Raw genomic sequence first — 22956 nt, 5'->3', positions numbered from 1 at the left:
GGTTGTGTTGACCCTGGACTTAATGAAGCACAGTGGACCAACACCAGCAGATGACATGGCTCCCCAAATCAACACAGACTGTGGAAACTTCACACTGGACTTCAAGCATCTTGCAGTGTGTGCCTCTCTATTCTTCCTCCGTACTCTGGGTCCTTGGTTTCCAAATGAGATGCAAAAGTTGCTCTCATCAGAAAAGAGGACTTTGGACCACTGAGCAACAGACCAGGTCTGTTTTTCTTTAGCCCGGGTAAGACGCTTCTGACGTTGTTTGTTGTTCAGGAGCGGCTTGACAAGAGGAATACGACATTTGAAACCCATGTCCAGGATCCGTCTGTTTGTGGTGGCTTTTGATGCACTGACTCCAGCCTCAGTGCACTCCTTGTAAAAGTCCCCAACACTTTTGAATGGCCTTTTCCTGACAATCCTCTCCAGGCTGCGGTCATTTCTGCTGCTTGTGCACCTTTTTCTTCCACACTTTTCCCTTCCACATAACTTTCTATTAATGTGCTTTGATACAGCACTTTGGGAACATCCAACTTCTTTTGCAATTACCTTTTGAGGCTTTCCCTCCTTATGGAGGGTGTCATTGATGGTTTTCTGCACAACTGTCAGGTCAGCAGCCTTTCCCATGATTGTGATTCCTACTGAACCAGACTGAGAGACCATTTAAAGGCTCAGGGACCCTTTGCAGGTGTTATGGCTTAATTAGCTGATTAGAGTGGGACACTCTGAGCCGAGAATATTGCACCTTTTCACAATATTCTAATTTTCTGAGATTGTGGATTTGGGGTTTTCATGAGCTGTAAGCCATAATCATCACAATTATGACAAATCACGGCTTGAACTATCTTGCTTTGCATGTAATGAGTCTATCTCATATATTAGTTTCACCTTTTAAGTTGCATTACTGAAATAAATGAACTTTTGCACGATATTCTAATTTTTCAGTTTCACTTGTATGTATTCTTGGCCGCATCATCTTTTTTGCTTGCTACAACGTGAAATAAATTCAGTGGGCTGTGGAAACCATTTTGTACTGGCTAAATGTAGAATTTATCAATCTTGACATTGGCAACCTAAATTGAACGAGAGCCAGCAGTGCAATTTAACCCGATACACCTTTGATCTTAAATATTGTCTCACAGGATTTGGTAGGAACTAAAGACTTACTAAAACAGAAGCATTTCCACCACTATACTTAAAGTGGAATTTTAAGTAAGCTTAGACCTTCCATCACCACCCTTCTAAATCCTATACAAACTACCCTGTAGAAGGAAGATGCTTCTACTTACCTATTCTGCGGGCACTCTGGTCCAGTCATGTAATCAGGGGGCTGGCTGGCTTCAGGGGGGAGGAAAGAGCAGGGACAGCAGCTGGAATGCTTGGGTGGAGATGTCACTCATTGACTTACTATGGGGCATCTGCTGTCGGCTGACCCCAGGGGCGTCTCCAGGCAGGTGCGGGGGGGGTGCGCGCCGCATCTGGTGACACCTATCACATGAGGTGACACCGGACCTGCTCCACGCAGGATGGATCAGATCTGCGGAGGCCGATCCATTATGCTCCCCAAACCGCAGATCCAATCCGTCTTGCGGGGATTGTCAGCTTGCTTTAAAACTTTCCTTTTCATGGAGCTCGTGGAGAGATCACTTAACCCCATATAGGTTGCAAGCCGACGATCCCTGCAGGATGAATCAGATCTGCGGATTGGGGAGGATAATGGATCGGACGCCGATCCATTATGCTCAATCGACAGATCTGATCCATCCTGCGGGGATCATCAGAGGGGGTGTCACCAAGTGTTACCGCACCGGGTGACACCAACTCTAGGGACGCCCCTGGCTGTCCCTACTCTCCCCTGCTGGGAGCTGATCATGTGACCAGACTGGCGCTCCCTGAGTATAGGTAAGCATAGGCATCGTCCATCAACAAAGTAGTTTTTATAGGATTAACCTCCTTGGCGGTATGATTCTTTCCGATTTTTTGTGCTGAAAGCGGTACCATTTTTTTGCATGGAAATATGTAGTTTTTTTATTGTAGGCTGTAATTTTTAGGAATAACTCACTGAAATCTGTCCGAACAAGAGTCTTGTAAACATTCCGGGTATGATAAAACTTTAAACATGAAATCATAAATTATAATTTAATAAATAATCATAAAAAATAATAATATAATAATAATAAATTTAATTCAATAATATAATCAAACCAAAAACACTGAAATTTGAAATACAGAGGCAAATTCGCACATCGCTAAGCAAAGTAGCAAAATCGTTTTCAGTGTTTGATAATGAATTTCCCCACGAATCATTATCACTCAATTCTGCAAGTGGTTCTGATTTACTATCGCTGTTCTAAAACCGCTTTTGACGTAAAGGGACGCTTTTTGGACGCCATGGACTTTTCTAAGTTTCCAGGCAGAAAGAACAGTCAAAATGCAGGCAGGGCACAGGACAAAGCAGTAGGGACAAAATGTATGTGAAATGCATTGAAACAGCAAAAATGACATCTTTTAAAAATTTCAAATTTGCCGCCGGTTCCGGCGCCCGTACGTCCGGACGTCACAAGGAGCGGAACACAGAAGCCGGATGCCGGCATCGGCCGGAGGAGATGGCCAGGGACGCTGCAGGGGATACATTGCGGGAGCGAAGGACAAGGTAAGTGCTGCAGGGACCCCCAGAGCAACGCCGCATGGTAAGCCCGAGTGTAGCTTGGGGTTACCGCTCTTGGTATTGAAATTTTACCCCGAGCTACACTCGGGAAAACCGTTAAGGAGGTTAAAAGGGGATGGGAGCAATTTTTGATCCTGGGATTCTACTTTAGTCTAGGTTCACACCTATGCGTTTTCTGCTGCATTTTGCAGAAAAGCGCTACAGTCCATTTAGCATGATTTCCTATGGGACAGGTTCACATCTCCGCGTTTTTACCCAGTGTGTTTTTTGGAAAGGGTCATGGACTTTTGTAAATACAAAACATTGCGTTTTTGGTTCTATAGACTTCAATGGAGACACTGCAGAAAAGTATGTAGTGCGTTATTGATGTGTTTGTTTCATCTGCCTAGCAACAAGAAACCCCCCCCGCAAAAAAACACATCAAAAACATGGCAAAAACGCATGTGCAAAAACACAAAATGCACTGCAGAAACGGATCAAACGCAAACTGCATAGGTGTGAACCTAGCCTTAAAGAATATTTACTGTATTAAATAAGCAAAAATTTACAAAAAGATATCAAAAGATCAATAAAATGCAATAAAACACACACATAGAAACTTCAAAATGACAGGTTTAAACACGTTCGACCTTCCACAAGTGTGATCCAAACCAGTCCCCTAATAAGAGGCTGTACTTCTGCTCTATATTTCCCGTGTCACCTCCTCCCATGCTCGCCTCGAGGACTTCTCCCATCCTATGGAACTCCATACCCCAATCTGTCCGGCTGTCTCCTAATCTATCCTCCTTTAGACGATCCAAGAAAACCTTTCTCTTTAAAGAAGCCTATCCTGCTTCTACCTAGTAAATCACCATTTAGTTCCTCCATCAGCTAATCCTCCCACAGCAGGGGCGGACTGACCATTTGAAAACTTGGGCACTGTCCGAGGGCCCGGAGTCAGTAGGGGGCCCCATGAGATGCCCCTGGTACCTTTTTCATAGGCTTTTTTGAGTTTGGGCAAGGACACAGGGGCCCCATGATCCCCTATTGCCCGGGGGCCCCATGAGTTGTCAGTCCGCCCCTGTCCCACAGCTATTACCTTTTGTATTACTCAACCCTTCCTCCTAGATTGTAAGGAGCAGGGCCCTCTGATTCCTCTTGCACCAAATTGTATTGTAACTGTAATGCCTACCTTCATTTTGTAAAGAGCTGCACAAACTGTTGGCGCTATATAAATCCTGTATAATAATAATAATAATTATTATACTTGTAATAGTATAATGTGCTTATTGTTCTCTTAGATATATTCCACCTTGTATAATGGAGTTGCAGTAGATCGCTTATGACCCCTTCTCATTGAGGATCACCTCTGGCTGAGCGGTCAGCATGACTTTACGGGAAAGGGGATTCTTTTTTTCACCATTAGTTGTGAGGTTTCTCTGGGTTGTTTGCCCTTTACCTGCTACTGTCACAGTGTGAGGAAATCAGCTAAATGATCAGACAGATGGGAACTGTAAGTTGAGGTTTACTTAACAGGTGCAGAGTAAGAATAAAACGTACCTATGGTCAAAGTGTAAAATCATAGATTCATTTCAACATGGTATGGATTAGGGGGGCACTATGTTTTTCTTTTTCTTCATAAAAATGTAATTTTTTAAAAAAAAATGTCAGTCCTGCTGCAGCATACATTGTACAGATGTGCAACTTTGCGGGTAGTTTAAGGGGACACCCCGGGCATGATATTTAAAGGAATTTTCCTTTTTTTGGCAATGAAAAATGACTTAACAGGTGCAGAGTAAGAATAAAACGTACCTATGGTCAAAGTGTAAAATCATAGATTCATTTCAACATGGTATGGATTAGGGGGGCACTATGTTTTTCTTTTTCTTCATAAAAATGTAATTTTTTAAAAAAAAATGTCAGTCCTGCTGCAGCATACATTGTACAGATGTGCAACTTTGCGGGTAGTTTAAGGGGACACCCCGGGCATGATATTTAAAGGAATTTTCCTTTTTTTGGCAATGAAAAATGACTTAACAGGTGCAGAGTAAGAATAAAACGTACCTATGGTCAAAGTGTAAACTCATATATTTATTTCTACATGGTATGGATTAGGGGGGCACTTTTTTTGGCAATGAAAAATGACTGCTCCCTTAAAATTGGTACTTTTGTAAAAAAATGTTTTCACCGATTCATGTACCTCAGGGCGGTACCCGAGTCCACATACCCTTTTATGGCCAATAACTTGCATATAACTTGCATTTCAACTATCCCTAGCCCACTCCTAATATTCTGAATGGTCTTAAGGTGTGAACGTACTTTGTGAAGATCCAAGCATATTTAGGATGGGTTCACACCTATGCATTGTTTGTGGATTTTGCAGAAATGCACTACAGTCCATTTAGCATGGTTTCCTGTGGGAAACGTTCACATCTATGCATTTTTGGAAAGGGTCAAGGACCTTTTTAAATGCAACATGGTGCGTTTTTGGTTCAATAAACATCAATGGGAATGCGGCAGAAACATATGTAGTGTGGTTTTTATGCATTTTGCTGTTTTTTGCCAATAGGAAAGTATTGATTTTGATGCAAGTTTAAATGGGTGCAACTTGGGATCTACTTGGATGTGACTTTGAGGTGGGTTTGGATGGGTGCAATTTTGATGCTACTTGAGTTCCAGAAAGTGTAAAGTCACATCAAAGTTGCACTATATGAACATACTTATTAATATTATTATTTATTACAAGTACTTATATAGCGCTGTCAATTTACATAAATATATTGTACATTTACTAGTCCCTAAACCCCAGGGCCAGTTCCCACTACGTGCATTTCAGTTGCTTTTTTTCTGCATCCAAAATGCACAGAAAGTAGGTTATATGGTTGTTAATGTCATAGCTCACATCAGTGCTTGCATTTCCAGTGCATTCCAGTTGCAGAAAAAAAAGTAGAACACGCTGCATTTTTTTTTGCATAGAACTGTACTGGAACGCACATGTTCCTATTTAAATCGAAGAAAAAGAGAGGGAAAAAATGAACTGGAATGCATAAAAAATGCATTGGAATGTTTATGCAGAAATACATCTGCACTGCGTTTCTATAGTGTGAACCGGCCCTATAAGATCCCTAACTCACATTCACACATACTAGGGCCAATTTATACAGGATTCAATTAACCTACCAGCATGTCTTTGGAGTGTGGGAGGAAACTGGAGTACCCGGAGGAAACCCATGCAGGCACAAGGAGAACATGCAAACTCCAGGCAGGTAGTGCTGTGGTTGGGATTCAAATCCACGACCCTAGTAATGCCAGGCGGAAATGCTAACCATTTAGCCACTGCGCTGCCTGTTAGCAAGTTTTGCTAACTTTCCTGTTACCCGTAAAAAAAAAAAAAAAGTATGACAGTTCTGTTCATGTGACTTTACGCCATCTTTCACTCAAGTAGCATCAGCCCTGGTTCACATTGAATGCAACTTTGAAATTGTGCTACTTCACTTCCAATAATGTGGTTTCAAAGCCGCAGATCAGTGAGATATGTTCCTTCAATTTCACTGCGGCTTCCAACTTCATTTAGCAGAAGTCTTTGCAAGTTGCAATGAAATCGGAAAAAAGTAGTGCAGGAACTATTTTTGAAATTGCGCTACTTTAAATCGCACGGATTAAAGCAGTGCCATAGAAATACATTAGATGTGACTTCAGGTGCGATTTGTAAATTGCATGTCGCACCTAAAGATGCACCGGTGTGAACCAGGGATAAGTTAGCATCAAAGTCGCATCCAAGTCACACTCATGTCGCATCAAAGTTACATCAAAGTTAATTGTTTTCTATCGGCACTAATTTAGCAAAAAATAGAAAACACAGTGGTGATTAAATATCAAAGCTATATCTGTCAAAAAAATGACAACAATTACATGTGGGTACAGTGTTGCATGACTGCGCAATTGTCAAAGTGTGACAGTGCTGAAAGCTGAAAATTGGCCTGGGCAGGAAAGGGGTGAAAGTGCCCAGTATCGAAGTGGTTAAAGTGGTTTCTGAAGGAGAGAGAGAGAAAGAGAGAGAAGGAGAGAGAGAGTGCGAGAAGGAGAGCGAGAAGGAGAGAAAGAGAGAGAAGGAGAGAGTGTGAGGAGAGAGAGAGAGTGCGAGAAGGAGAGAGAGTGCGAGAAGGAGAGAGAAAGAAGGAGAGAGTGTGAGAAGGAGAGAGAGAGAGAGAGAGAGAGAAGGAGAGAGAGAAGGAGAGAGAGGGCAAGAAGGAGAAAGAGTGAGGTGAGAGGAGAGAGAGCGAGAGGAGAGAGAGGGCGGGAGGAGAGAGAGAGAGAAAAGGAGAGAGGGAGAGCAAGAGAAGGAGAGAGAGAGAGTAAGAGGAGAGAGAGAAAGAGAAGGGGAGAGAGAGAGTGAGAGAGGAGAGAGAGGGCGGGGGGAGAGAGTGCAAGAAGAGAGAGAGAAGGAGAGAGAGAGCGCACGAGAAGGAGAGAGAGAAGGAGAGAATGTGAGAAGGAGAGAGAGAGAAGGAGAGAGAAAGCGTGGGAAGGAGAGAGAAGGAGAGAGAGCGCGAGAAGGATAGAGAGTGAGAAGAAGAGAGAGCGAGAGAAGGAGAGAGAGAGAAGGAGAGAGAGAAGGAGAGAGAGAGCGAGAAGGAGAAAGAGTGACAAGGAGAGAGAGTGAGAGAAGAGAGAGAGAGTGAGAGAAGGAGAGAGAGCGAAAGGAGTGAGAGAGCAAGAAGGATAGAGAGAGCCAAGGAGAGAAGGAGAGAGAGAGCGAGAAGGAGAGAGCGGGGAGAGAGAGTGGGAGAAGGAGAGAGAAAGAAGGAGAGAGAGAGAGTGAGAGAAGGAGCGAGAGGGTGAGAAGAAGAGAGAGAAGGAGAGAGCGAGAGAAGGAGAGAGAGAGAGCAAGAGGGAGGGAGAGACAAGGAGAGAAGGAGAGAGAGCGAGAAGGAGAGAGAGCGAGAGAATGAGAGTGAGAGAAGGTGAGAGAGAGCAAGAAGGAGAGAGAGAGAAGGAGAGCGAGAGCAAGAAGGAGAAAAAGACCGAGAAGGAGAGAGAGAAGGAGAGAGAGAGATCGGGAAGGAGAGAGAGAGAAGGAGAGAGAGACCAAGAGAGAGAGAGCGAGAAGGAGAGAGAGAGCGAGGAGAGAGAATCGAGTGTAATGCAGTTCTCTGTGCTGACAAGGAACATGTCAACAAAAGTGAGGTGACCCTTCCTCTGCTGCTTTTTTATGGTCCAGCTACAGACAGGAAGCAGAGAGGTGACCAGACTGTATTGCATAACAGCATTAGGGAAAAGTTAGGCCAGAAACCTGTCTATATTGACTTGCAGGGCAGTATAAACTTTAGAACTGAATGGACAAAAATACACATCCTTTGGCAGGCAAATTTGCTCTTGTTATATATTTGGCTATTTGGTTGAAGCTCAGCTTTATAGCATTTCTGACTATTTCTAGCCACAGTGTTGGCAACACGATGCAATTGATTTAACCTTTAACGATTTACGATTTAACGGCAAGAGAGGCCCATTGGTTCCCATGGGTAACTGTTATTTTCTATTTTATACACTCATACTCAAGGTTCTTTGTATCTTTGAAACATTAACACCAATATTATAACATTCAAAAGTCAATAATAAATTAAATATTATTGTAATGTGCAAAGAGCAATGGCCAAGTAGATTTCAGCTTAGACACTTCATTACCACAACACACTTTTTTAAGTCTTCATACAAAGTGTGTGGTGCCCTGAGAGCAATATCCATTTATGTTTCCTTTTGGAGTTCATTTGTGGGCAGTTTTTTCGATGAGAACATTTTTTTCCCGGACATATCTTCTGTTTCTTATGTGAACCATTTGGTAAGACTTGGTGTGGTTCTATACGGAGGGGCACTTTGTAGTTCTATACATGCTTTGCAGTAATGTATAATCCAAGAAGTATTTCCCACTGGCTTCAATTTTGATCTCCATTTGAAGTATTCCTGGTATTTCTGATCACTTTTGTCCAGTTCAAGTAGGTAAGAAGCCAGCTCTTTTGCACTGGGAAAGTCATCGACATGAATGAATGAATCAGATGGAATAAATTTCTCATAGTTTTCTCGGGGTGGGCCAAGAACCACTGGGACACTTCCCGACAGTAAAGCATTACGCCAGAGCTTTTCTGTTATATAGTCTGTATGTATTGAGTTCTCAAAGGATAAGTAAAACTTATATTTAGAGATAACTGAATTTGTTTGCTCCCTGATTAAAGGGAGATGTTGGTTACCATAGATATGTATGGTTATGTAATTCTTCAATTCCTCATAAAACCTGACCCGTTTGCTTTGAGGGTTCCAGTTACTGACAACCCAAGCCACCAGCTGAGACTTTTCTGGGATTGTATAATTATCAGCAGCTTCATTCTGCTCTAACCATCCATAAGGAGTAAAGATATCAGAGTCACTGCGGTAGGACATCGTGAGGTTGATGAGTTTGTCCATGAACTGCAGGTTTGGGCTGTGACTTGGAGATTCCAAAGTAAACCACACCCAATACTGTCCTTCTGGCCTTGGCATTTGGGGCATCTGCTTTCTGGATTGACATACATCCCTGTGATGAAAAACAACTGCCTTTGCTTTGTTATAGAAGCTATGGTTGGCTGTAAACATGCACTTAGCAGTATCAAAGGGTTTTGGACACTCATCTACAGGGAACTGGTAATTAAAAGGCCATGTCCATAACAAAACAACAAAATTTGATTCAGACTTGGAAAGAGCTGCCGAATCTGTGCAGTTGGACATGATGGAAACCTTATTTCTGATATGAATATTACTAATATGATTATAACAGAATAGCATTAAGGCAGCTAAAGTTTGGATGAGAAATATAGTAAAATAACAACGGAATGATGACTGTTGTGCTGGTTTCATTTCAGATCTAAAAAAAAAAAGACAAAGACAAATAAGTATTCAATATAAACTAATCTGGGTACCAAACCCTTCCAAAGAAAAAAAAAATCATAGATTAAAGCCAAATGTCAGCTAAAATTAATATTTTTTTTTATTGACAAGTTGATTTTAATTTGGGAATTTCACTGACTTTATAAGCCCACCAGGTTTCCCAGATATGCTCAACTACAGTTGCCATTACAAAAGTCATGTGATGATGCTGATTTCCCACCACTAGATTTTCTTTAATGTAGAATAAAAAACTGAGTACTGCAGTCATAACAGATAGCCACTTATTGATTGGGGTCTTGTGGGAAGGGCAGGAGACGATGTTAGGGAAAACTTGCCACGAGAGACTCCAAGAGATGGTGGGTGAGGTAGCCTTCCAATGCCCATCTGAAGCTTGTTGAGGTGAGTTGGCCATTAACACAAAGAATGGAAAGCTTGACGTTGCACTATAGAAAAATGCAGTAAAGCTATGAAGAATCATTATGCTGGTCCCCTACAATCTACCAGTACAGGTTGCACAGTTTATGTTGATTCTGTGTGAAGTTTATGGCGCCAGGAGTAAACGTTTATAGCTTAGGACTTTATGAAGCTGAAATCAAACAGGACACCATTTCCCTGACATTGCACTATTTCAGTGGTGTTGTTGGCCTGCTGTGCATACTCTTCTACTTGGCAGTCAGGTTATCTGTCAACAGGGCCAACTGGAGGAGCTCTATAGCAGATGACAATGTTGCGGCTAATTGCAAGGCAGGATGTGCTGTTACTGGCAGGATCTCCAGGTAAGACATTCTGCAACAAAGTAATACAAATCATCACAGATGTAGCTGGCCAGCTAAGACCAGTCCTAGGTTGCTAATATGGTTCACATATATGTGTATACCGAACCTGCCAATAACCTCAGTACAGTGTATATGGGCATATGTTAAAGCCAAAAGCAGAATCATTGCTGTAATTTATGTCTTTGATTGTTATATGACATTTATATATTAATTGTGTTAGCAGAAGCAGAAAAGGAAAATATGTCTTTAAGAGTTAGTATATAGGTGAGCCAATCACAGACAGCCTCACACTGTACAGTGTCCCAGCCAGTTTCACATTTATGCCTGTGTAAAACTCCCTGCTAGATTGTTTTAGAGACACATGCTCACCAGACAGAAGAGGAAACAGACAAAGTTCCAGTCAGAGAAGCTCCATGGAGGCAGAGAAGGCCAAATAGGTATTTAATGCACTTGTGTGTTCCTCTATTGTTTAACAGTGCAGGTAGATCTGTGTGTAAAATCTGTTGTATGTGTTTACTTGTAGTTCCACCGAATCTATCGAATTTATCAATCTACCGAAATAATCTAACGAGATAAGTAATCGAATCTATCGAGATAAGCTATCGAATCAACCCAATGTAATACGAATTAAACCACTGTAATACGAAAGAAATAAGTCACTAAGATAAACAAAACAAGCCATTATAAGCAGTGTTATATGAAGAAGATTGAAGTTATTAAAGAAGTTAACTAAAGTATTCGGTGTGCTCTTTAAACCTACTGCATCCATAGAGCGGCATTGGAGGAATTACAGAGTAAAGTCAGTCTAATCAAACAAAGAAACAGCAATTGCATAATTTTTCTAATGCCACAGCGCACAAAGCACCAAAGGGTGCTGCGCCTGCCACAACAGATGGCAACACTCCCCCATTTTTTTTAAATTACAAGGAGAATTTAGAAGTACTGGGTCAGGGTTTTTTTTTGTGTGTTATGAATATTCTTCTTACTTTCTGTCTTAATGTATGAAGACAAGAATTCAGGAGAATCTCTCTATCTGGGAGTCAATTAGCAATAAAAACCCGGCGGAGGTTTTAGACATTTCTCTCCCTATCCAAAAAAATAGCATTTTCAGCCTTGCCGGCTGGTGAGGGAGAGTATGTGGCATGTGCTACATCACAGTGGAAGGTACCTAGGTGCCGTTATTTTGCCCAGCAGACCAACTTTACCCTCCACCATAATGTGGAATGCAACATGTCTGTCAGTGAGTCATGCACAGGGACCCTACATATTCTTTACTACATAATGATGGAGATTTGCTAAAACTGGTTACACCAGATTCTGTGTGCACCAATCAGCTTCTAACTACAGCTTGTTCAATTAGGCTTTGACAATAAAACCTAGAAGTGAATTGGTTACTATGCACAGCTGCACCATTTTTGTGTATTTGTCTGAATTAATCAACCTTCTGGTGGCTGGGAGGGATGCAGAATGTGGCACACCACTGGAGTTGGTGATGCCTGCACTTGTCTTGTTTGATGGCAACAGCACAGTCACCCACACATGCACAGGAGTCGGTCATCCCAGCTCAGAAGGGCCGTGTCAGAGATGTAAGCTGAACTGCACAGGCAGGGTGCTGTCATGTTTTCAAGAAGCTGTATACAGCAACCTCCTGGCTTTTCCAGCCATGATATGCCTGTGCCTTGCTTAGAGAAGCACAGAGGCCCAGTGAGGAAATCATGGAGTCTAAAATAAGATAAATAACAAAAACAGAATGGTTTTATTTGAATATAATTAGCATTTTGAGGAGGTGTGGCTTGAGGAAGCAGGGAAGTTAAAAAGTAGATTTAAGCTGGCCATACATGGATTGAAATTTGAATATGAATTTCGATTAGGGTTGCCCATAGATGGATCGAAATTGGGGTTCCCACCTCATCCCTTTAAAACCGAACACATATTAATTACACAGCTTCTGGTGCTGATTAAAGTGGTCATTAAACTCAGTGCCTTATCTGCATTAAATTAGCCTCGGAACCTGTGTAATCAATATGTGTTTGGTTTTAAAGGGATGAAGTGCAACCCTAATTTCGATCCATCTATGGGCACCCTGACAGGCAGGTGTGCAGCTTTAACCAGTTGTACTGCCTAGACTGCTTTGTGAATGATCCAGGTTTTCTTTGAGCTGTTCTATATGTATACTTAAATGCATTCATTCAAAAATATAACATTGAAAACATCAGGGACACTTTTCTTTACACTGATTTCATTAACAATCTAGCAACCAGAATATTTCCATGCGGATCTGCAAAGTCTATGAAGAATTACACAATTCAGAAATCCAAAGATGTTTCAGAACAGGGTATAATTTATTGTGACTGTGAATCAGTCCAATAACTTCTAACAACATATACATATTTTATCTGAATAGAAATTAAGAATTCGGTTACCCAATCAGCCTAAATTAACTCCTTTTTCCCCTTCCGCCCTCACCTGATTATTATCTTTCTGATTTTTTTTTAATTTTTTTTTAACCATTAATAATTAAAATTTTTAAATTATTTTTCAGTTTTGTTTGTGTTTTTTTATTGTGAAAAAAAAACACTAAGTTGATACTGTATATCACAATAAATTGGCTTACTTCTCCTACAAAATAATATGTGCATTACATATGTACATTACTTTGTTTTGGTATATAATGACACAATTATTGACAAATAAAGAAGGCCTATAATAGAACTGTAAAGATTGCTCTGGTCTATAGGTGTGCGAGCTGAACTGGTTAAACTGCATGTATGTGCAACCAGCTTTTTTAGGTTTTGGATAGAACAGGGATGGGTTAGAACATCTATTGGATTTTGTTCTTGGGCTCTGTTAGAGAGATTTCCCTGTACTGTAAATAGTTTCACCAGATAGAAGTGAGAGGTAGGCTGGAACCCCTACTATTTTCTTTAATGCTATCAGTGTCCTTGTTGCCAATTCTCCCTAATGTCATAAAAAAAGGAGAATAAAGTACAAGATGAATAGAAAAGAGAAACACAATGATAAAAACGACAGTACTGATAATAATAATAAAAGGGGGGACTACTAATGGAAAATGGATATATAAATAGCTAAATAAAAATAAACATAATACAAGCTGAGATACTTAAAGGAAAATAAAAGATATATCCATAAATACCATAAAATATATATGAATATGAAACCGGTAAAAGAATGTATATCAATCGTAAAAAGGAGGAGAACGGCAACCTATGTAGAAAATTAAATAAAATACTATGTCAACTCAAAGAACCTTGGTGAATGCATGCACATATGGCAGAAAATAATATATACACGCCGGCATCCAAAAATAACATCTCTAAACAGGTGTAACAAAGGCCCTTAACATGGAATTAAATGACCATATGGATCTCTATTTCTTCATTTAGCCCATTAGACGGCAGAGTGTTTAAATATAAATCCAAAATGTTTTGCATTCACAGAGTTTGGCAAAATGTTCTACCTTGGAAACTTTATTGGGTACCTCCTCAAGGACGCAAACATGTAAATTGGTTTATTTGGCATGTTTTTCTCTGAAGTGTCGAGGAACGAAGTGTTTGACACACTCTTTTTCTACGAGTTTCCACAGGGGCAACCAATGAACCACATAGTTGCTGGAAGACTTGTAAAATTCTTTAATGGTGTTTTGCCATTTTCTGTGAATGTCTTTTGGCCTTGATTCACAAACTGGCAGGTTAAACAGGGTTTCTGTTTGCAATGAAACATAACTACTAAATTTCCAAATAAACTCAGCCTTTGAAGTAATTGTTTCTTTTCTTTAACTAGTTTGCTCTGTGCACTTTTACTTTTAAGGTTAGGAGCCTTCTGCTAAGCAAATTTTGGCCTCGAGGACAAATGGGGTCCTAGTACATTATCCCATAAACAAAATATTCCAATGTTTGGGTAAGATTCTTTTCATAGCCTAAACTCACAATAGAACTGCGTGATGAACCTGGAGTAGTTAGATGACTGTGCTTCTTTCTGTTTTTTTCTTAATAGGTCTCTCTAAGCACAAACGGTATGCTTCTTCCACCAGACTACCCTTTATGAGAAAACTTTTTCTTCAGGATTTTGCTTTAGGTTACATAATCTTTATCAATGGTGAGGTTTTTTCTCAGCCTGTGGAACTGTTTTTTTAGGCACATTCTTTCTCCACATTGGGTGGTGGCAACTTTTAGTGTGGACGTTGGAGTTGCCCGATATGGGTTTAAAGTGAATTATAGAGGGGATTTTAGGTCAAGAAATACTAGAGAGACTTTATAAGAGGCATAGGTGAAGGAGAACCTGAATGTTGTGGTTACAGTACTCAACAAAAGAATTTATGGAAGGCGAGGGGCCATCCCAGAACACCAGGATGTAATCAATATACCTTTGAAAACAAATAATATGCCCAGCAAATGGATTATTGTTATAAAGGTAATGGTGCTTCCAGAGTTCTATTGCCAGATTGGCATAGCAGGGCATATAGTTTGCACCCATCGCTGTGCCCTTTGTCTGTAAATAGTAGGTATTCTCAAATTCAAAATAATTATGAGAAAGACAGAATTCTGTTTGCTAAATTCACTTCTATACGATTTTAATATTACTAAGAGGTGTCCAGAATCACTCAAATCAGGTAGACCTGACACTAGTGGCTGTAAATAAACACAGATAATCCACTAGTAATACTGCCTATGGAGGCCACAATGGGTCTACCTGGAGGGTTTTGGCTGGGTAGTAAGAGTAAGGGACATAAAAAATGTAACTAGAAATGCAGTCTTGTTTTTATTTATAACCTCATCCAAAGTGACATTATTGGCCACTATTTTTCAGTTCAAGAATGAATTCATCCAATGGATCCTTTGAGAGTTGTATGTAGGTATCAGTATCTGACAGGACCCTGTGCATCTCTCTTAAATAGACAATTTTGTTTAAAACCACAAACCACAGCTTTATAACAATATCTCTGTTGTTCATCAAAGTTTTCCTTCTCTGTGGCTTAAATTCTGATGCTTTCTATAGGTGAGGTGTGCCTACCACTTACATAGATCCATGAGGGTCGAATATACTACATGATGATATGAGTAAACAGTGGATTTTGGTTACAAATAAGTGTATTGTATTGACAAAGTATGATTGGTTAGGATTGTTGGTTCAAAAGAGTTATCTAGCAGGTTTTCCTTGACCATGGCCATATTTATATCAACCTCAACAAAAATTAAATAAAAAAACCCATAAAATCACAATCATTTGTATTGCCTTCCATGCCCTTTCCAACATCATCACACCAATCTGGTGCCCTGCTTCTGCCCTGACAATCTCCATGTGGATCACAGCGGCCCTTCTGGTTTCTGGCAAGGGGCTATTTACACGAAGAAATGCCTCGACTGAGAAAGGGCTTCTCTCTAGTGGAATTGCATTAGATGCTGCTTTTTGAATCACACACTGTGAGTGCATATAATCTTTGTAATAAACTCTTTGGTCACATTTGCACACACTTTGGTTGAGTTTTGAGCCTTGTGGTGTTCTGTAAATTGTTTGCTGGGGAGTGCATATATGTTTAGATTACATGAACCCATAACATTTTTCCAAAATTTCCCCCAATCCCAACTATGTCAGAGAGAGTGTAAATATTTGGGGAATCTTTTTCATGTACTCTGGAATGTAGGGATATCAGAAGTTTTTGGAACTCTATGTCAATACTGATTTTCACTTTGATAAGCAACCTCACTCCACTTTCTGCCACAATGGCCCTTTTGAGTATAGGGATTAAGATGTACCCACATAAGTACAGGACTATAGTAGCACTAGCACATATCTTGTTTGTTACTAGACTAACCATGACAAGTAAGTGGAAAAGTTCTGACATTCGTAATCTTTCTAAAGTAGTACAAAGACTAAATAAACAATGTCATTGTGGTAAAATCCTACTTTGAAAGCATACAATATGTAGCCAGGTGAATTCCCCCAAATCAAAGACTAACCATTACTTAATCACTAAGGGACAGCAAGTCCCAGCATGTCCACACATTGAACTCTCCCCATTGACTTGCACTGTCCCCTTCTGATTGGCCTAGACTAGGCACCAAGAGAATAGAAGTGATATAGAAAGGATCATGGGATATGTATTTTCTTGATAACCAAGTGGAATGGTGCTCTGCAGCAAAGGGAACTACAGCCCCTGGGAGTCATGGCATCAGAGGCGGAGGAGACGGGGGACTCTTAACAAGTTACCTAGAAAAGTTAGAGGCACTTGGTGCCAGACTCAGGACAGGAACAGAAGTAGCTGTAGAGTGTGGGTTCTGATTTTCTGTTTCCCGCATAGTCAGCCCTTCACTGTTCCATAAAATTAGCAGAGACACCTCTCATTCTGCTAACCAGAGTTTGGAGTGAAGTGGCCAGCTCATTTGTAGTGTCTGAAACTGTACTGCTGCTGGTTTGTTTCCCCAGAGATCTAGGGATGCTGATTGAGTTGCAGAGCCATCCTGGATGGGCAGACGTCACAAGCAAGTCCATCTGTTGCTAGTGTATCTGAGCAAGAGGGGCCCCTTCAGCCATGGGATCCATCACTGAAGCACAGAAGTCGGTGAGAGGGTTGCTAACCCATCTTTCTTTTCATCTTAGCAGATACAGTTTAAATACCAAAGTCACCAAGTTAGCAATTCCATTCTATCCCTCACCCTGCAGTTACACTAAACTTGCCATTTTTGTTTTTCTCAGTTAGTTTTAGCATTGGACTAGGCTTCCAATAGTTTATTCTGTTTAGTTGCCTATTGACCTTGACTAGGACACAACCAGGGGAATTAATCAAAACGTACACCACCGTAAGGGCCCCAACCCAGATGGTAAGATACAAGGATTGTGCTCTATTAAAGTGATCTCTTGGCCCATCCAGTTGAGGACATTTTGGGTACCGATATCTATAGGTCTCTAATCAAAACTCTGTGTAAATGAATGACGTGGTCGGACGGGTGGAGCTCTGTACGGCCACGTTTTTTTTAAATTGTGACACCTAGCGGGGGGAGAAGATCCCCCACTGGCTGTCACAATGGGGGATTGGGGATGTGCAAGGGGCGGTCCTACAGTAGCATGTTACATGCTACTCCCTAAATATGGGTGTAACATATTATGAAAGGTGAATGTATCCTTTAATTGTTATAATTTGATTACTTACCAGGGGTGTGTCAGAGTAATTAACACCGTAAAATATGTACCGCAGGTCAGACAGAAAGGGTGCATTCAGCCTGCGGCTCCTACAGGCGTGTGCTACAAATAAATTTACTAGAAAATCGAGTGCCTGCTTATTACACTCTATGGACTTGTATTACCTTTGAAAGTACAGCAATAATTTCTTTTGTGCAAACTGATGGTTATGTCTTCTGTGAGACATTTTCCTGGTGTTATATTTCCAGGTATTCAAGATTCTTCTTTTTTATTTGTTCCAGCCTTTTTATAATTTCTTGTCCGCAACTGGGCTTCTTATGTAAAACTCATCTATCTTATTTAAAGTGGTCTTAAAACCAAAACTAAAATATGTTATATATTGCAGCTTACCAATCATTAGATGTGGTGGCTTCATTTGATTTCTTTTTTTTCTAGGCTTTTCACCCTTTGTTTTCACATGGTGATTTGGCCAGTAACATACCTCCTGTATTAGAGTGCCCCCACTCTGAACAAATGAGCACAGGGGGCATAGCAGACAGCAGCACTGTCAGTCTGGTGTAAGAGGAGTGTTAGATGAACTAGCAGATTTAAATAAACTAAGAAATTGAAGCCAAACTCCATCACACACTGCGGTTACAGCAATGATTTTTTTCTTTTGAGATAAAGATTTTTCATGAATAAATAATATGGTTTATCCTATCCCTCTAATTGCTACATCTACAAGACAGCTTGTTTTGTTGAACAAAAAAGACAGACAGACTGGCAGAAAAGAAAGTCTAAAAAACAAAAAAATTAATGCAGACATCACATCCAGGAATTGCTAAGCTGCAATTTAATACACATTTGCTTTTGGGGCTAATACAACTTTAATTTTGCTTTTCTCCCAGTAATATTGAATAGGGTTGTCTAGCTAGATATTTGTTGCATTTGTAGTAAAATTGCATTGCATCTTTTTTCCTGTTGATTGATATAACTTGCTGGTTTTTAAATTACCTTCTCTTGTAATTGTTTCTTCTCATATTCCTAGCAAAAATGAATCATTAGGCTGTGGTAAGAAAGCTCTAACATTAAAAAAGAAGTGGAGTGAAAGAGAAAAAAAACAAATATTCATACTTATCCACATGGCTGCAGCATCAATCCAATGCTGCAGATGAGGTAAAATAGAAAAGTGAGTGCTCTTTAATAAGCAGCTAGAACACCAAAGGCAACCAATATAAAACCTTCAGAAAAACATATCAAGTAAATAGGTGCAGCGCTAAGAATAATTAGTAATGTCCATAAATATGCTAAAAAATAAACAACAAAAAGGGGTGACAGTCTGTGCGAATAAGCAGTAGAATCCAATAATAGTGCTCCGAATAGTGTGGTAAGATTACGCACTCACCAGATGCGTAATGTATATACGCATTAAATGACTCCGTAGAGGTCCCCTTTAGGAGCTGGGTAAGATCCCAATCCAGGATAAGGTAAGGTGGTGCTGTCAGGAGCTCACGGGTAGATACAGGATCCAGCTGGCCAGAGATCCCTTTAAGGGAGGTGCGTGTGTAGATGCCTGCTTTAAGGGACTCCCTTCTCTGGATACTTTAAGGATGGCTGGATCAGTTGGGCTCTATAAATAAAATGCTTTGTGATGACTTGCTGGGAGGAGAGGTGCAGGGAGGTGTGCACAGGTGAACCCCAGGTGTGGAATGCTGCAGATGCCCCCTGCTGACTCTAAAATGAGAACTGAGTGATCAAAGACCACTGATCATTCAGTTCTTGGGTCTGCTCAAGAACTCTCCAGCACACTCTGGGCAGAAGCAGCTGGCTCGGACTCTCAGCGGTGTGCTGGGAGGCTGAACCAGCTGCTGGTCAGGTATCTGGGTGGATCCTGACATTACTGTCAAGACCGTTGCAGATCCTGGTCGAGCTCTGTGATGTTAGCACTCTCAGCTGAATCTGAGTAACAGGAGTACAGAACTAAGTGCACTCCTCTCACCCACAGGAGTATTGCCAAAAAAGTTTAATTTTAGGTTGTAATGACATGATTATATTTGCAAATGCAATAGATAATTCTTTATATTATACTACCTTATGAGAACCGCATTTGATTGTGTGAATCTGTTATACACTATAAAAGGCACTTTGTATCATGTTGTATTTTTATTTTAAAGAGGTATGACTGCATTCATTTTCTTCTTTTAGTCTTTTCCCCCATATTCTTACCTGCGATCTGGCCAGTATGTCTGTTGTTTTTCAACAGAGTAAGCTGTCCTGCAGATGTAGCAGTTGGAAGGTGGAGACAAACCATTTAACACTGACAGGTGTGCGTATAACAATCAGTTTTCATTTACTGAAAAACCTTTATCCCAAAAGAAGAAGCTTCGTAATGTAACTGCTTAGAAAGTGTGAGCTGGAGTTTGGCTTCAATTTTTTTTTTTTAGAGTATCTAAGTCTGCTAGTCATTCTAATACTCCATTCCCCTAGACCGGGTGTCGGCAACCCGCGGCTCCAGAGCCGCATGCGGCTCTTTTTCACCTTTGCTGCGGCTCCGGAGCACACTGCCCACCAGGTGACAGGCAATAGGGTTGCCGTAGCTCAGTGGTCGGCAAGCCGCGGCTCTTTACACATTTTAATGCGGCTCTTCTGTGTGCCGAGCGCCCGCTCCCCTCCCTCCTCTCGGCCGCCGCCCCAAAAGTCAGGACTCTGAAGCTAGCCCAGCAATGGGCAAACTACGGCCCGGCGGACCTTTTAATCCGGCCCGCGGAGCGTGGCAAACATTGGCTGTCAGGATGTAGGCGGGGCAGCGTGACGAACTCCTCTCCTCTCACAGTCCGCCCTGAAGACCGGAACGGCGCGGGAACACGGCGAGAGGAACGTGCGGAGCAAAGGTAAGTGAATTGACACAATATGGGGAATGAATTACTATAGGGGGGATGAATTACTACAGGGGGGATGAATTACTATATGGGGGATGAATTACTATGGGGGATGAATTACTATATGGGGGATGAATTACTATGGGAGATGAATTACTATGGGGGATGAATTACTATATGGGGGATTAATTACTATGGGGGATGAATTACTATATGGGGGATGAATTACTATATGGGGGATGAATTACTATGGGGGATGAATTACTATATGGGGGATGAATTACTATATGGGGGATGAATTACTATATGGGGGATGAATTACTATGGGGGATGAATTACTATGGGGGATGAATTACTATATGGGGGATGAATTACTATGGGGGATGAATTACTATATGGGGGATTAATTACTATGGGGGATGAATTACTATGTGGGGGATGAATTACTATGGGGGATGAATTACTATATGGGGGATGAATTACTATATGGGGGATGAATTACTATGGGGGATGAATTACTATATGGGGGATGAATTACTATGGGGGATGAATTACTATGGGGGATGAATTACTATATGGGGGATGTATTTTCAGTTTTAAAAATGTGGCTCTCAAAATAAATTTCAATCGTGGTTTTGGCGAGATTTGGCTCAGTTGAAAAAAAAGGTTGCCCACCACTGACCTAAGGCTATGATTGTGATTATGACGATACACTGTGGCCCTGATTAACCCTTTGCTTACTGGGCCCTTAAACCCCCTTCATGACCAGAGCGCTTTTTGCAATATATGCAGTGTCGGATTTGTTTTAAATGTTGCAATGGTTTTGCGGCTCCCAGTCTTTTTTTCCCTCTCGGAAACGGGTCCAAGTGGCTCTTTATGTCTTAAAGGTTGCAGACCCCTGCCCTAGACTGTCAATGCTGCTGTCTAAATGTGCCCCTTCATCCAGAATGGTGTCTATATATTACAGGAGGTTTGTTACTTGCCAGATCACCAAGTGGAAACAGAGAGAAGAAAGCCTTAAAAAGAAAATTAATACAGCAACCATACCCAACGATTGGTAAGCTGCAATATATTACATTTTTAATTTTGAGTTTAATACTGCTTTAATAAAAATATTGAAACATAACTTAAGTTAATATTAGAAGGTTTGGGCAATTAAGTGTTTGATTATATTTTTATTTGCTGTGCTCAGAAGCATTTTTAACTATAAAAAGGGGTCCAGACAAACACTATCAGAATTATTTTGTTTTTTATAAATTAATCTCTTAAAAAAATACAGTAAAAAAAAATCACAAATGCAATGCACATACCTAATGAGCAGGTTCTGGCATGAAACTATCCTAAAGCCACTGATACTGTCTTTCTGTCTTTATTTTGACAGAATACAAACATACAGCATGTCCAAGACACAACATTCTCTGCAGTCTTATAAATCAGGTAAATCAAATCAAATGAAATTATTGAAAAATAAAGTCTTACCTCCAGTGTATGCTCCAGAAGTTGTGTGAAGGTAATGTGCTCTGGCTGTACTGAATAGACGGACAAGTGTGTTAGATGGGCGGAGGAGGTTGTACCTGGATAAAACGACACGACTTCTAGTGACTCCATTGCCTCGGAGGCGTATAAAGAAAACCTGTTCTAAAAGAGAACCACCCAGGTTGCTGCTGACATCACTTTCTGAAAATGCAAGCTGTCTGGCTGTCATGTTGATCCAATGGTGTCCCTAAACAAGTATGAGGATTAGGAGTACTGACCTACCATAAGTTTGCAATGCGAGGGTGCCAGGGACAGCTAGGCAATTAGCAGTGCGAGAAGGACAGGTCAGAAATGTCATTTCTGACCTCACAATACAGGTCAGAAATACAGGTCTCCTTTATGTGTTATTCCAGCTAAAAAAAAAAAATATATATATATATATATATATATACACACACATATACACTATATACACATACATATACACACACAAACATACATATACACACACACAGTATATTTATTTATTTTTTAGTTTTGGATAGACTATAGAACAATTAAATATTATAATTTTTTATAGTAGGAGCATGCAAAGCCAGTGGCGTCCCGAGGCAGGTGCGGGGGGTGCGGTCTTCACCGGGTGACACCGACCGCACGGGGTGACATTGGACCCACTCCACAAAAAGGTAAGTTGTAAAGCAAGCCAACGATCCCCGCAGGATGGATCCGATGCATCCTGCGGGAATCATCGGCTTTCTTTACAACTTACCTTTTCTTGGAACAGGTCCGGTGTCACCCCGTATAGGTTGCATGCCGACTAAGGGTACAAACTTGTGTATCTGAAAGAGAAGGCCTTGGCACCTTCACCCCTGTCAGCCCTACAGACAGCACTGAGAGAGCCGGTTCAAGACATGGCCTCCTTGAAGCAAAAGGTGTCCTCCCTTAAGCAAGACTCCCCTCCATCCCATAGGGGCGAGAATCTGCTACGAATGGGACCCAACACACTGCTGGAACTGCAGGTGGTGTGGCCGCTACGGACACATATACAAGAACTGTGAGCAGTCTGAATATAAAAACTCACCCAGGCCATTGTAATACTATTTGCTCTGGGGGAAGAGGG

At 41.0% G+C, this 22956-nt stretch overlaps 1 protein-coding gene across 1 annotated transcript; it reads right to left on the bottom strand.

The window, feature by feature from the left end:
- Positions 1 to 2166: 2166 nt before the first annotated feature.
- LOC149444030 (4-galactosyl-N-acetylglucosaminide 3-alpha-L-fucosyltransferase FUT6-like) lies at positions 2167 to 21964 on the bottom strand. The gene is made up of 2 exons (XM_089654997.1): positions 21840 to 21964; positions 2167 to 9545 (listed from the first exon to the last, which is right to left on the bottom strand). The coding sequence occupies exon 2, from the start codon at positions 9536 to 9538 to the stop codon at positions 8474 to 8476; it is 1065 nt and encodes a 354-aa protein (XP_089511123.1). The 5' UTR covers positions 9539 to 9545; positions 21840 to 21964; the 3' UTR covers positions 2167 to 8473.
- Positions 21965 to 22956: the final 992 nt, after the last annotated feature.

The sequence above is a fragment of the Staurois parvus genome, unplaced genomic scaffold (assembly GCF_062004578.1).
Source record: "Staurois parvus isolate SC_StPar_1 unplaced genomic scaffold, SC_StPar_1.0 ptg000818l, whole genome shotgun sequence".
NCBI classification, from domain to species: domain Eukaryota; kingdom Metazoa; phylum Chordata; class Amphibia; order Anura; family Ranidae; genus Staurois; species Staurois parvus.
The sequence above is the reverse complement of the archived record's forward strand: the minus strand, read 5'-3'. Positions and strand labels throughout refer to the sequence as shown.